General features: G+C 41.3%; 1 protein-coding gene across 7 annotated transcripts in view; it reads left to right on the top strand.

Annotated features, from left to right (window-relative positions):
• The window catches only part of ASB3 (ankyrin repeat and SOCS box containing 3), a 248569-nt gene that overhangs the window by 220078 nt on the left and 12568 nt on the right, over nucleotides 1-15923 (top strand). For all 7 annotated transcript variants that reach the window (XM_029593417.1, XM_029593421.1, XM_029593420.1 and 4 more), the window contains one exon: nucleotides 15065-15198. In XM_029593417.1, coding sequence (XP_029449277.1) covers nucleotides 15065-15198 — 134 coding nt within the window. The remainder of the gene's footprint in view (nucleotides 1-15064; nucleotides 15199-15923) is intronic.

Below are 15923 nucleotides of genomic sequence, written 5' to 3'. Positions count from 1 at the left end.
TTCAGGACTCACCAAATGTCCCTGGTGGTCCAGTGGGGGGCCCATGAAACAGCGAAGTAAATGGTCTCCTGCAAGACGTGATTAGAAGTATTTTTTGGAGACAAATTTTAACAATTCGCTGTTATGCACACTGCGGCTGGCTAGCACTCAGTCCATTTACTTCGCTGTTTCATTACTTGAATTTTCCATGAAATTTTATTGGCAAAAGATCATCTCTATATATACATAAGACATTTTCACACAGCCCCTGAGGCAGCCCCCAAGAGAAGGGGGCGAAACTCGGCCTGAGTCGGGCATTTTTACATTGGATATACGTGTCTCCTAATAAAGCATCGTAACGGACATTACCTGGCATCTATTGTTTGTTGCCTCCACGGCTTTTTTAGATCGCCTACCTCCTTGTTTTATCAACTAATCATTGTGGGTATCCTGAAAATCCAACTGGTTGTGGGGGTCACCAGGATAGGGTTGGGAAGTCCTGCTCTAGTACCTCTGCAAATTCGGCATCGCAGTGCCTCCAGTATCTTTTCACTGAAGTTTCTCACGCGGGTGTGAAATCTGTGCATCAGAGCCGCAAAGATAGCTGGTCCTTCGGTGCCCCTGTGGTTCCTTAGGAATGCTTTGCAGTTCTGTGCCTCAGCATCTCATGAGTACTTTGGTGCCTGTGGTCGTTTTCAAGCACCTCCAGCATTTGGAGCTTTGACACCTCAAAAGGTGCGTGTGCACATAAGTGTCTTGATTGCTGTTTGGATGTTTATGTATTCCTTTGCTCTTCCATGCTTTCATTTTTGTGTCGCACATCTTTAATGCTACGCACCTCAATGTACTTCTGATGCTAGGCACACTTGCACTTTTGCCAGGCTCATTACTCTTCTGGTAAATAGTGTTTTGTGGAATCTGGATATTCTTTGAGTTCAGATACAATATACTGTTACTGCTTGGCATTTTAAAAGGTTGAGTGCTGGTGCTTTGGTGCTTGTTTTTAGTTTAGCATCATGTGCGTGCACTTGCGTCTGTTTTTTCACAGTGCCTTATGAATAGGTATCAATGTGCTTTAGCATCTGGCATTATGACACATTTCCACGTGCAGTAATGTCGCTGATTTTTGGGCCTTCACATTCTTATGGAATGACAAATCTTCACTCCTCAGGTGTCCAGCACTTAATTGGATTTCAGCAACTGGTCATCTCATTATATGTCTGGCACTGCGCCATTCACACTGTGAGTATGAACATTGAAGCTGCATCTCAGTGCAACCAGTACACTTATTATGCAAATATTATTCTTGCATATCTCTAGTACCAGCAAGTTTGACCTTTTAACTCATCTTGATATTTGAGTTTCATACATCATCTTGGCAATTTCTGGTAGCTCAGAATAATAAGGTGTTTGTTCTAAGTGCAGTACCTTTGGGTGTTTTGAATCCTTCAACTTAAATGCTATGAGAACTCTAGAGAGCAAAAAGATGTCATTATATATTTTAACTTTAGATTCTCTGGTGAAGTTTTTTTTATTTCTCTGAGATATAGTGATCTGTATTTGAAGCATCCCAGTAATACACTGACGGTATAAAGATGCTCAAGTGCTTTTAACTGATGGTTTTCAGGGGGGTTTGTAGCTCTGAAGAGTATTTACACAAGATTAATACTGAACTCTTTTTTTTATTCCAGGCTATTCACAGCAGCTTTATAGCTGAGAGACTCACTATGTAGACCGCCCTAAATATTTCAATATGATCATTGGAGTAAAATCTGATTTTCTAGTTCTCAGATATCCTCAAAGGGTTTTGGGTTTCTGAGCCCTGGATAGGTTTCAGATTTCATGAAGCTATCATAGCTTTAGCCTCCTTAGGGGTTTCTCATCATTACAGGCCGTTTTATAATCCTGAGCTATACTTCAGCTGCTGGTCTTGCTACTTGGGCACTTAAGATTTTTGCTATGTTCTCTGCTGAGAAATTTCTTAACCCTTTGGGTACTATTATTTTTGTTTTTACCATGCCTTAGCTTTGATCCTTTTACCTTTCTAGTGCACAGCCTGAACTAGATTTAAGTTTCCAAGCCTTAGCTCTGTTTGCATGTCATAGCTTGATCATTACAGGGCTTTACTGTTAATACTCTGCTTATCAGTACAGTCCTTCTCTGTTGGATATATTTTTCTCACAGAAAACCACTTGCTCCCACAAATATCTTGTTGCTTTTTTAAATGTTAAATTCACAATTTTTTCACATAGTCATTTGGAATTATTTTATTTAAAAATATATATATCACCCAAATCAGCCAAAGGCTATCAAAGAGATTTACAATAGGTAGCATACATAATTAAAAACAACATACAAAACAAAACATAAAAAGAATTTTTCCATGAGCTCTAGCCACAGCCTCCTCTAGAGGTCATGGTCCACATCCTGAGTACCATACGCCGTATCCAGCAGAATCATTGCCAAAACCCCAGAGACCATACTCTATACCCAACAAAATCTCCTGCAACAATACCTTATTAAAATCTTCCATTATCTAGAAATAAGCCTTCATTTGCTTACAAAATTGTTGATAGTTTAGAGCAGAATTAATCTGAACAGGGAGCTTATTCCAGAGTGGGGTGACACACTTGAAACACCCGTTTTACATAGTGTCTCCTCAAAATACAAACTAACATCAATCTTATGTTCTTATGTTCTTAATTGATGTCCCTGAGATTAATGTAGCGCCTGTCAGTGTACATACCATTTCAATTTATCATACAAATATTTTGGCCCATTACTTCACATGCACCGAAAGGTCATTATCAACAGCTTAAATTGTATTTGTTCAGCAACTGGCAGCCTGTTTAATGATAATAGGCTAAACTTTATCCTCCTGAAGAATTTTTTCATGAGCTCTAGCCACAGCCTCCTCTAGAGGTCATGGTTTCAAATTGGGAGCACCCTAATGTGTCATAGTCATCCCCTAGGCAATGCATGGGGAATCATTTATTGAAGCTGCTGGCCGCATTTTCTTTTTGAGGCATTAAGTAAAAGAATTAATGAGGCAAAATCAAATAACTCAGTTATGGGAACACCCCAACCGATGCCACTCAATGCAGTGATGCTGGTGCATCACACAGCCAACAAAAACAAAGTACACTTGAAATATAGATAAAAAATACACCTAGTGAGCCTAGAAAAAGTGAAAAATGACCATGGGGTCCAACCAAAAAACAGCTCTTGCACTTTTTGGGAAAATCCCACCAGGCAAAAAGAGTGAGAGTACGGCAACCTATGGCCTCCATGGAAAAGACAAGACTTGGAAGGGCCCCAAGTGAGCACGGCAATATGATTTGGGCTGCGCATGCACTAATGGGCATGCTCAAAGCTCCTAGAAGGTTTGGTGTCAAACTTCCGAACTGTACTCCATCCGATGTCAAGCATCTGTGAGGACTTCCATATAGCTTGTCTTTGGATAATTTAATATACAATATTTTTATGCTAATGATTTATAACTGTATACTACATTAGCCCCTGAACTTGAAAAAGCAATAAATAAACTTAAATGTTTGTTTCTTTTTATAACATCTTTATTCAACAAAATAAAGACAAGAATCAGTACAGTTTTCACCCTACACTCCAAATTAACAAATCAAACATAGGATCGTCTTGTGGAAATACATCTTTCTCAATTCACCTGTCAATTGTCAAGTGAAACTGATTCATGTGGAACTTTAAATGCATGTTTAGAGAGTATAGTGATTTAGCTAAAGGTAAACAAACTTAAAACAAATCTTTAGGTTTTATGGCCTGATTCTAGAGGTTGGCAATTTTGAAGAGAAGCTGGATAGAAAGATCCAGGAGGCTTTGGATTGTAACATGCAGAGCACCTGCATAAACAGCATTAGTATTTTTGCAGACCAATATTCATTCTGGAGATTCTTTAGGCATCTGGCAGAGGGGCATTGGCATCTGATACCGCTGTACCAGTGTTGATTTCTGGTGCAGTTATTTATTTATTTATTTATTTATTTAAAGCTTTTATATACTGACATTCGACAGACATCACATCAGTTTACATGGAACAAAATGGAAAAAAATACAATGAACTCAGTAATTTAACTGTAGAAATTAAGATTAAAAGGAGGAGATACGAGAATGAATCTACAGGGTGAAATGAGATAAAGAACAGCGAAGGACAGGGGATGAAAAATTCACCTGGATAACTAGATGAGGATAATATCTTATTAAAATATCCTAATATGTGCAAATCTCTTATTAATATAGGATAATCTCTTATTAATATATACAAGTAGGTGCAAATAAAGGGGGGAGAGATGATGCATCGGAGAAGGAAACTTCTCAGAGGTACAGGAGTTCATCAAGGTCTATACCACAACAGACAAATACTGCCAGAGAACTTGTCTGCTAGTCAGATGTGGTCTCAGTGCACTCCTCTGATATAACCAATCAGGCTCAGAATATTCCTGGGGGTATTGTTTAGATCTAAGGACCACTATGATCAAGAGGGTTCAATAGGTCTCCTCAAGGACCCTTTTCTTCTACAGGAAAGGAGGTGTTCTTCCCTGGAGGAACTCTCTTTTGTTGATTTTTTTTTTTTTTTTTTTGGCGATACCATTCCCTTTGATTTGCAGGAGCAGAAAGTCCAGGACAAAGATGCTTGACCTCTTCTAACTTGTGGATCTCTTTCTCCCCTTTCTTTCTCCCCTTTCTCTCTCTCTCCCCCCACCCAATAATATCATGGCAGTGCTTGTACACGAGATCCTCCAGGAGACACAGAAGAGAATGTGGGAGAGCCTGCTCTCTATTTCACCAGTTAACAAAAAGGCTCCCTGATTTGAAAAGTAGCAACTACCTCATCAGTTGGCTCTGATCAAATCTGCTTTCAAGAAGGCCAAGAGGTCTATGCCCCTGGGAAGAGATTATTGCATTCGTGACTTCATTGGGTGAAAGGTTTATCAGGGAGCTTTACTCAATACCTACATAGCTTCCTACCAGCTTTTGAAGAGTCAGTACATACAAAACATCCTGAAGAACATGAAGGGCATGGCAGAGTGGCTCCCTCAAGAGTAGCTTGACGCTGTGGAGTCTCTGTTGAACAAGGAAATCAACTGTGGAAAACACATGGTCAATCTTTGTTTTTGAAATGTCATCAAGAGTCTTCTGTGAGTACTGGTGCCCACAGACCTGCATTGCTGCAGGCCTCAGACCTACGACAGGATGCTCAGAATAGACTTGCTGACATATCCTGTAATGGAGAGTATTTCTTTGGAGTTAAGGTCAAGAAAGTGATAGTTCAGATAAAAGACCACTGTGAAATACTTCAGACCCTCTCCACTACCACTCCAGACCCACCTTCCTCATCTATGAGAGATGCGAGTGGGGCACCAAGGAGACCTTTCTTTCCACCGAGGAAACATTATCCTCTGCCCCCATGTCCCTGTCAGCAACAGTAGGGACCTTACTTCCAGACAGCAAAGGGCCAAGAAGCTGCAGCCAGCATCCCATGAAGTTTTGACTAGATCAGGGAAAGCACAGTATCCGTGCCAGAGGACTTTCCTGTTGGGGGGAGTCTGAGAGTTTATGTAAAAAGCTGGCCCAGAACAACCTCAGACTCTTGGGACCCCAGCATAATTAGAAAAGATTACAGATTACGCCTATTTTCCGCAGATAAGCAGGATGAATTAGCCATGACTTTGGGCGAACATCCTCCGGTCCTCTAAGTGGTGGAGCTTTCTCAAAGCACAAAGAACTGTGCTCTATGTGCCCATGTGAGAGTATGTCCCATGTGACTCCCATCCTGCCTCAGTCTTGTTCTTTCTGTGCTGCTGGATGCATGCGGAGATCTTTCTCTCTTACTTTATTTTTGTTATTAATTTAATTACCTTTGTTCACTGTTTGGAGGAAGATTCACAACGGATGGAGGAAGCTGGGTCTGTGCTGCTTGTGTCAGACCAGGTGTCGTCGAGTCTGCTACGGGGCTTCCCCGAGAGCAAGGACAGAGAAAGCCCTATAGCGAGCCAGGGACTCTGTTAAGCACCCTATGCCGGTTCAGAGTGGAGCATCATGGAATGTCCATCCACTCGATGCATCCAAGTGCTTCCATCCACTCAAAGCACTTCCAGCCACTCAATGCATCCAAGCGCTTCCAGCCACTTGATGCATCCAAGCACTTCCATCCACTCGATACATCCAAGTGCTTCCTTCCACTCGAAGCGCTTCCGTCCACTCGAAGTGCTTCCGTCCACTCAATACATCCAAGCGCTTCCATCCACTCGATGCATCAAAGCGCTTTTTCGCTGAACCTGACACATTGGTACATCTCATCGAAGGCAAGGCTTCCACATGCTTCATCGATGCAGCCAAGCATTTGCGTCAAAGCATCGGAATGACTGGTTGAAGTCGGGGCATCAGCTCATTCGGCAGCGGGTATCTTCCCATTTGGGGATCCCAAGCTGCGTACCTCCCTTCGCCGGCACAGAGGTGTTGCGACCTGATTGATGTGCAGGGGGGACTTGGCCGATGCATCAACGTGCAGAGTCGATGCTGGAAGTACGCTGACCTGTGGAGGCGTTGCTCCAACATAAATATAGGCAAGGCCTAGGAGGCTGGCCAGCAGGTGTACGTGGACTTACCTTGTTAGGCCTCATCGGAGGAGAGCATCGCCAGTCGGTGAGATGACTCTAGCACTTCTGAGATAGGCTTGCACGGGAAGAGTTTCTCGAAGGGACCTATGTTCAAAACTCTCCAACAGAACACCTCTCTAATCAGGATGACAGAGTGGTGAGGCTGTCAGTCCATCTTGCTTACACGAATGGGGTTGAACCATCCTCTTGCCTAAGAAGGAAGAATATGTTTCTCCTATCCAGCGCATTGGTCATGTCGATTGAGGTTGCCTGACCCCAGGGTGGGAGGTTCATGGCATACTACGACTGCTTCGGATATCGATGAAGCAGTGTTGCGACTGGGACACCATTGATCCTACCACAGCACTGAGGAAGTTGGCCTTGCTATCAGTCACATGGGGGCCCAAACCCTTCAACTCAATAGAGAAAGGAATGATTTAGGGCTGTAACAATGTGCTACAGACGGGGAAAACGAAGCAACAAATTCGGCAAATTTCTTTTGTGGCCCTGGGCAACAGTTGGCATAAAGGAAAACAAAATGTGACTACCCAAATCCAAGGACCGTGGTCTACGGCTGGATTAATGGCAGGGCACAGTGCCCAGCCAGCAAGTGTCAACTAGTCGGAAAATGATAGCAGCATCAGCCATGCGATTATACGTAACCCGCTAATAATCGAGGTGGGCAACACAGGGATGCAATGCCTGCCCCCCTCATCAGGCCAGATCAACATATGACGAGTGTAAGAGGTGGCAACTCTGGTGCTAGTCACCCTCCACGGCAGCCCATAGGAGGGCAGTCCGCCACCGGATGTACTATGCCTCCAACGAAGACAGGGGCGCACATACACATCAGATTCAAACCCAAGTGATTCCGGTGTGGGCGGTAATCATGGCCCATATGGGTGGCCAGAGGATGATCCCCTATACAGACGAAGGAGGAGGATTGAATCCCCAGAAGGCCGCCGAGAAGCGGGACTCGTCTGGCAGTAGACAGAATCCCAGAACTCACACTCTGAATAGTTACAGCCTGTGCAGGGATTCCACAGTAGACTGATGTGGTGACACCTTACTCCTGAGAATGGGAATCTAGCCACACAGTGGCAGATTACCTCGTCAGGTGGGGGACCGCCCTAGTACACCTTGATCACCAAAAGCAATAGGGAATCCAGGCTCCCCCGTCTGCCCACATGGGCTTCGCCTAGTACAAGATGCTTCCCTCTTCTCAGAGACAAAGAGACTACTGTATAATTTCCTCGCATCCCGCATACGAGGACCACTCAGAGATGAAGCTTATCCACTACTTCATCTTACCTCGAATCTCGCTGTGACAGGGCAGCTCTATGAACGAGTCCTCACCATTCCTGGGGTTATCTCGGCTCTCTATCTTACACAGGCAGTAACTGTGCCAACCATCTCCCAGAGCCGCTTAAGGCAGATGCAGAAGGCGACTTCACACATTGGATCCCAAATCTGCCCCAACCTACTGTGACAGCTGCGTACACTCAGAATCTAGCACTGCAAACTGGGGCGTCCTTCAAGAAGAAGTGGCTGGGCTCCGGGTCCTAGTGCATCCTGTCTTGCTTCAGCAAACAAAAAGCATTCTGATGCTGCGCCAAGGCCACCAAGACAGAGCAATTGCTGTATCCAGGCACTACGAGGGATGCGCTCGTCATGGACATTTGCAAGCCGCCATGCGACCATTGTGGCATGCCTTACACATTACACCATTGCTGATCAGCAGGTGACCACAGAGGGTAGAGAGGATTGACCCATTCTCTGTCAAGGACAAGTGAGAGACCATCCGTGACCACGGGTCAGGTTGATCTCGTCATTGGAAACTAGAAGAGGCAGTACACTGCCGCCAGGGGGCACCGATGCTCCAACCTTCCAGCTTGGGACTCCCCAAAGTCATGGCTAATTCAGCCTGCTTATCTGTGGAAAAGAGCAAGTTTGCTTACCATAGATGGTGTTTTCCGTGGATTGCAGGATGAATTAGCCATGTAATTCCTGCCCGCCTCCCCAGACAGTCTCCTATCAGACTCCATCCAGAGCTTGGATAACAGACTGAGGCAGGATGGGAGTCACATGGGAGATACTCCCACACGGGCACATAGAGCACAGCTCTGTGTGCTTTGAGAAAGTTCCACCACCTAGAGGTTCCCCTAAAGTCATGGCTAACTTATCCTGCTATCCATGGAAAACACAGTTTATGGTAAGCAAACTTGCTCTTGGGAATCCCACCAAATTACCCACCGAGAAGTTCCTAACCTTTGCTGCCCCCATTGCAGCAGCAACCAGACATTTGATAGAAACAAGCCATGTACTATTTTAATCAGCATTCAAAACTGAATTAAACAACATATAAATAATAGTTGGTATTCCCACGGTTAGCTTGTAAAACAGCTTTAAAACGAGCTGGGTAACAGCTTTTTTTTTTTTCTTGTTGCAGTCTAACATCACCAATTCTGTAAAACATTTGTCGGCAGTCTTGCCCCATGTCCTCTGATCCCATCTTTCGCTTCGACCTAAATTTTCGGCAATCCACTTTTTCATAATAAAGGTTGCTCCAGCATCATGCACCTCATGAAATGCCATACATGATATGCAATCAGTCTGAGGCTGTTTTTCACTATTGTACATTCTGGCCATAAATGATACATTTAAGCAATGTGTAAGGTACTGTTAAATTCCAAATTGAATGGCCTACAGAATGGTACTAAAATTATAATAGTGGGATAATCCAGTGGATACTAGAGGGAGAAGCAAAGGTTATGCAACACCCAGTATTTCTCAGTATCAGGAAATGCTACAAAAAGAGCTCTCCTCCCTCTTGGCTGCCAACAAGGTTATACCTGTTCCACAAGGGTGAAAAGGGTGAGGATTTTAATCCAAGTATTCCCTGATCACAAAGATGAAAGGGGGATTCTGTCTCATTCTAGACCTGAGGGTTTTGAACAAATTCTTAGTAAAGGAAAAGTTAAGATGGTTTCCCTTGGCATCTTAACTTTATTTCTAGAAGAAGGGTGTTGGCTTTGTATTCCCTGGATCTAAAGGATGCTTGCACCATATAGAGAGATTCTCAGATCACAGGAAATATCTCAGATTTGTAATAGGGAAACTACATCTCCAATATCATATATTGGTGTTTAATCTAGCATCAACATCATTGGTGTTCACAAAATCTCTTGTGATGGTGGCTGCAAATCTATGTGAATTGGGATACACGTCTTAATAGATACAGCCTGGAGCCAAAATAACAGACCCTGCCTTTGAAGTGGAGAGCAATGCTGTAGTTGCATCAAAAGTATCAAGGCTCCTTGGTTAAGGGTAGTAACTGCCGCACCAGCAAGTTACCGCCATGCACCCTTTTTTTTCATTTCCATCCCCTAGACTTTAGGGATCCATAGTGTTCATCCCATGCCAATTTGAATTCTTTGACTGTTTTTGTCTTCACCACCTCCTCTGGAAGGGCAATCCTGGCATCCACCACCCTCTCCATGAGGAAATATTTTCTGATGTTGGCTCTGAGTCGTCCACCCTGGAATTTCATTTCGTGACCCCTAGTTCTACTGATTTCTTTCCAGCAGAAAAGGATTGAAGTTCGTGCATCATTAAAAACTTTTAGATATCTGAAGGTTTGTTTCTTATCTCCCTTGCACCTCTCTTCCAGGGTATACACATTTAGATCCTTCAGCCTCTCCTCACAAGTCTTCCGATGCTGACCCTGCACCATTTTGGTTGCCCTTCAGTGGACCACCTCCATCCTGTCACTGTCCTTTTTAAGATACAGGCTCCAGAACTGAACATGGTACTCCAGGTGTAGACTCACCAAGGACCTGTACAAGGGCATTATCACCTCTGCTTTCTTACTGGTTCTTCCTCTCTTTATGTAGCCCAACATTGTTTTTGGTTTGAGTTATTGCCTTGTCACATTGCTTTACCACTTTCACATCGCCAGACACTATCACCCTAAGATCCCTCTCTTGATACGTGCACATCAGTCTTTCAACCCCATCACATACAGCTTTTTTGGATTACCGCAAGTCAGATGCATGATTCTGCACTTCTTGGCATTGAATCCCAGCTGCCAAATCTTCGACCACTCTTCAAGCTTTCTTAAATCACTTTTCATTTTCTCTACTCCTTCAGGCGTGTCTGCTCTGTTGTAAATTTCGTATCATCCGCAAATAGACAAACTTTACCTTCTATCCCTTCCACAATATGGCTCACAAAAGTATTAAACAGAGCAGGTCCCAATACTGATCCTTGTGGCACGCCATTTAACACTGTTTTCTCTTCAGAGCAGGTTCCATTTACTATTACCCGCTGTCTCCTGTCAGTCAACCAGTTTATAATCCACTCCAGAACCTTGTTTTCTCATTTTATTCACAAGCCTCCTATGCGGGACCATATCAAAAGCTCTGCTGAAGTCCAAAAAAATTACATCGAGCGCTTTTCCTTGATCCAATTCTCTAATCACCCAATCAAATAAAATTAATCTGATTTATCTGACAGGACTTTCTTCTGGTGAATCCATGCTGCCTTGGATCCAGCAACGTACAGGGTTGTAGATAGTTCACTATTCTTTCTTTCAGCAGAGTCTCCAATATTTTTTCCACCACTGAGGTGAGGCTAACCGGCCTGTAGTTTCCAGCCTCTTCTCTGCTACTACTCTTGTGAAGCAGGACCACAACTACTCTTCTCTAATCTTGCGGCACCACTCTCGTTTCCAGGGATCTGTTGAACAGAACTTTCAACGGACTCGCCAGGATATCTCTGAGCTCCCATAGTATCCTGGGATGTATCTCATCTGGCCCCATGGCCTTGTCAACTTTGTTTTCCTAGCTTTACCATACTGGTACGGATGGAAGTGCCATCTCCCCTTTTTAAGATGTTCCACAGTGGTGCCTCCTTTCTCTCAGTGCTCCTGCATATTTCAATTGCTTTGATATAATTTTATTATATAAAGGATCCTCCTCTCCCTTTTTCTACCATCTCTAGCCTTCCTAAATAGATTATGACCTGTTATCAGACTCATTGATAGCAATATATCTAGGTCTGCCTCTGCCATTAGGGTTTGCAGATCTGGAATTTTGTCTGGACTATATACTTTTGTGCTTATAGCCTTTCAGTTATATCTCCTTGACTTTTCTACACTCGTATAGCCTCCATATAGTCAGCCATTTTAGTGATAATATTTGGTAGGGGACCACAGATCCTCCAGACCTCAGTACTTGTAGTCCCTGTTGACTGGGACATAAAAACATATGAACCACCTTAATGGATCAGACCAAAGGGGCTATGATTGCTGCCAGATCCTAGTAGCCTAATGACTTCTTCTTGGAAGTGCTGTATATCAGCATGAAACATCATCATCGGGCTGACTTAATTCTAGAATTCCAAAGCTTGGACTATTTTACAGTAACACATAGCAGGCCACATAACCTATTAGTGTGATTCATTGGAATTATTACCTTTGGAAATGAGTATGTATTTATTCTATGCTGAGTTCTGTGAATACTTCAACACCCGCTGTCTCCCAAGACTTAACTGTTCACATTTATTCATCACATATGTTTGATTGTTAAAACATGTCATGGTCACCTCCTAAACATTTTTAAAATCTGTAATCTCTCTTTTTCTGCTGTCAAAGTTTTTATTCATATAGTTATTTCTCATCTGGACTCTCTTCTATCTGATATTGCTGCTGCTGCACTTAAGTATGATCCAGAATCCAGTTGCCTTTGAAGGTAATTTTCAAAGGAGTTACATGCCTAAATGTAACATAGTATTGTAGCAATTTAAAAAAGCCATTTACTCGAGTAAAGTATACTTAGGTGAGGAAATCCTATGGACAATTCAATGGCATTATATTGTAGCAATTTTTAAAAGCCCACTTACTTGAGAAAAGCGCACTTACTTGAGTAAAAGCTTTTCTAAAATCAGGCCTATACTTTTTAGAGATCCTACTTGTGACCATATAGCATCTCTCTTCATCTTATGTATGTGGATTATGTGTATGGTAATTTTATTTTTTATTTTGTTTGGATTATGTACATTTTTTTTTTTTTTGTAAGTTGACTAGAGTAATGAAAATCTTTCTTCAATCAAATATCAATTCTGAAAAAAAAAGTTTAAGATTTTAAAATTTAGCTACTCTAGATTTGTCTCAAGTCATTAGTATCGAGCCTGCCCAAAAACTATTGATAAAACCCTCCTCAAGAACAGGTAGTGCTGTATTCACGCACAAACACTAGTATCTTTTGCTTCAGATGTCTCAGAACAGGATGAAGTTAGTTTGCTCTAATGCAAGTTAAAAGAATTAACTACAAATAGTAGGTGAGAACTATAGTAAAATTAGATTTAACAATTACTATATTTCAAGGTCAGTCTAGTCAGTGCTTTATCTCTAGCCACACTCTTTATTTTCTTAACTCTAATTTGACTCTTCTGTTTTATTCATTGTTTCCCTTTGATATTATGTCTTTCCTTTTGTTGTATTGCTAACATGGCATCGCTTTTGTTATAAGCCCCTTCCCTAAGCGTACTTAAAACTCATTAGCCTGGATTCCCTAAGGAACAGGAGCTTATCAGGTGGTTGAGTGTGTGTGTGTGTGTGTGTGTGTGTGTGCGCATCCCTCTTTCAGTTTTAAATGACTTGACTGAGCTAAACCAAACTTTGTAGGCAGGTAGACCCTAGGGGTGCATCTGACTTTTGTATCTGTCAAAGCTGACAAGTGATTTGTCAGGTCAAAGTATGGGGGCAAAGTTGAGAATCTGCCCATAGGAAATGCATGGGAGACAACTCCAATACATCTTATCAAGACTTACTGGTCTGATTTTCACAAAATTTTAGATCTGAGCATTGGATACAATGGTCATTAATTGGGGTAATTGAATGTCAGTAGATTCTTGGTTATCAGTTGCTTACATGACAATATGGCAGTGTCATTATCATTTCATTGCGTAGCATTTCTTATGAAATCCTTCTCCGCATCTTTCCTTGTGCTTCAATGTGTAATTATCAATAGCCTGAACATCACAGCATTGACTGTGTGCTGTGGATGTTCAGCATAATTTCAGTTCTGCAGGGATTTACTGTTTTTCTGAGTGATGGGACTGTGTTTTGTTTTCCAAGATATATTTCCAAATTGGTTGCATTTAGAAAGCTACAAATACGTCTTGAAAGCTATATAGATTTTTACATCTGTTGGTAGTATTGCATACATAGACATTGTAGATAGCCTCAGTTCCCTATCAATCCAGGCATTTTCAGGGGCCTTCTGATAACTGATGTTCCTTCTCTCTATTAATCAGCTTTACTGCTTTTTATTTATCTTCTGTCTTTCCATTGCTTGCATATATTGTACTGCAATCAGTTGATCTGTAGATTTAGCACAGCCCATTTTTATAGATGCTATGTAAATGGCCGCAGACTTATGATGACATCTATAAAATCACACTGAGGTGTAAGCATCTTACTGTAAAAGGAGACAAAATGTTTATTTTCATATTGTATTTATTTCTGTAGAAATGCTTCATATGAGATAGCCCTTTCTTATTTTTTTTAATTTTTAATTTATGTATTTACAATATAATATCAAGCATTCATTTGAAAGGCAATACATGTAGTATAACAACAAAAACAGAAAATTGGAAAAATGTAAGAAATAGAAAAAACAAATACCACATACCTAACAAGCCCACAATAAATGATCTAAGATTTATACTATCCACGGGGAAATCCTACAACAATAAGAAGAAATAGTGAAAATGGATCAGCTTATCATATATGTTACTGCTTTAAGGAGCTCTTTAACCAGAGGCTGGAGAAGAGCTAAACTGAACTCCAGCTTTATTAGACAAAAAAGTTATTAATTGAGAAGGTTGGAAAAACAAATAAGAAGCCCCTTGATGCTTAACCAAACATTTCCAAGGAAATTTCAATACAAATAATGATCCTAATTGAAGCACTTTGGGCTTTAATAACAAGAACTGGCGTCTTCTCCTCTGAGTTTGTCTAGAGAGATCAGGGAATATTTGAACTTTATGATTCAAAAATAACTCTGTTCGATGTGTAAAATATTTTTTAAATATCCATTCCTTATCAGTCTCAAGTAGAAAGGTAATAATGAGAGTAGAAGATATTGCCAAATTTTCATCTGACTGTTCCAAGACTGCTGAGATATCCATCCTAGGTGTTTCAGTAGGTAATAAAGAGACAGACCCTTTCTGCAGTCTAACTTGACCTAAATTAATCTTATTTGCAGTGAAAGAAGGTGTAATTTCATTATGCAACTGTTATACTGTTAGGGTTATTTGTGAGAAGCTTATAATGTAATATCACAAAAAACAAAGCAATAAACTTTTAGCATATTTTTCCTGCTTTCTCTTGATGGCTTTTTTTATATGGTAATGAATGATAAATAGAGTGTTAACATTGTGTTTTTTAGGGTTTGCTCTGTTAGTGATGACATTCTTAACTTCACTCTGGAGTTCACTAATTGGAAGAAACTTTCTCCAGCTGTGGAACAGACTCTATCTGCCCACACAGAAAGCTCCACCTGGATTCCCCCAAAGTATTTTGGTAAGCAGATTAGCCAGCCAGATGATTTCTGCATGCTCTAGTTTGCAGCCATTAAAGTAGGAAATGGCTCTTTGGGGTATTAAGTGAAAGCTTGAGAACACAAAATAAATTACATCAAAACTGCATGTTCTTTGTATCTGTGACAAATGAAATTGCTCTAAATTGTGTTTGACTTTATACATTAGAAAAATAAACCACTACCTACAGTGGAGGAAACCGTGCAGGTGTTTTGATATGAAATATTTTTCTTGTGAGAATTCCAATCTTTGGGTGATGGCCTAGATTGCAAATGGCACAGAAATGAAGTTTAGAAACTCTTAAATGGTTTTTAAAATGTGAAAGAGAACAAGATTCTTGTGACACGTTTTAATTAATAAAAAGAAATGAGCATTGAAAGAGGTTTTTGGTGTGATTTCTGAGCACCAGATAGCTAGTAACACTGCTGTTCTTTAGATCTAGATTTATTTTCGGAAGACTATGGTGAAACACTTATGCTTTTTTCATGTGTCTTTTTATGAAGTCACCTGTTAGAACAGTGGCACTAAAAATATGCTAGGAATGGGTTGTTAGGACTACTGTCTCTTAAATATCATTTTGCCTCAGTAGCTGAGGAGAGAATGGACAGTTAGTAGTGCAGAAACTATTTAATAGCGATAAACTTGATAGCCCATTGCTTGCTGCTATGGTATTACTTCCTGCAGTAACCCAAATGAGTGTGTTAGCTC

Source organism: Rhinatrema bivittatum, chromosome 3 (genome assembly GCF_901001135.1).
Source record: "Rhinatrema bivittatum chromosome 3, aRhiBiv1.1, whole genome shotgun sequence".
Lineage (NCBI taxonomy): Eukaryota > Metazoa > Chordata > Amphibia > Gymnophiona > Rhinatrematidae > Rhinatrema > Rhinatrema bivittatum.
The sequence above is the reverse complement of the archived record's forward strand: the minus strand, read 5'-3'. Positions and strand labels throughout refer to the sequence as shown.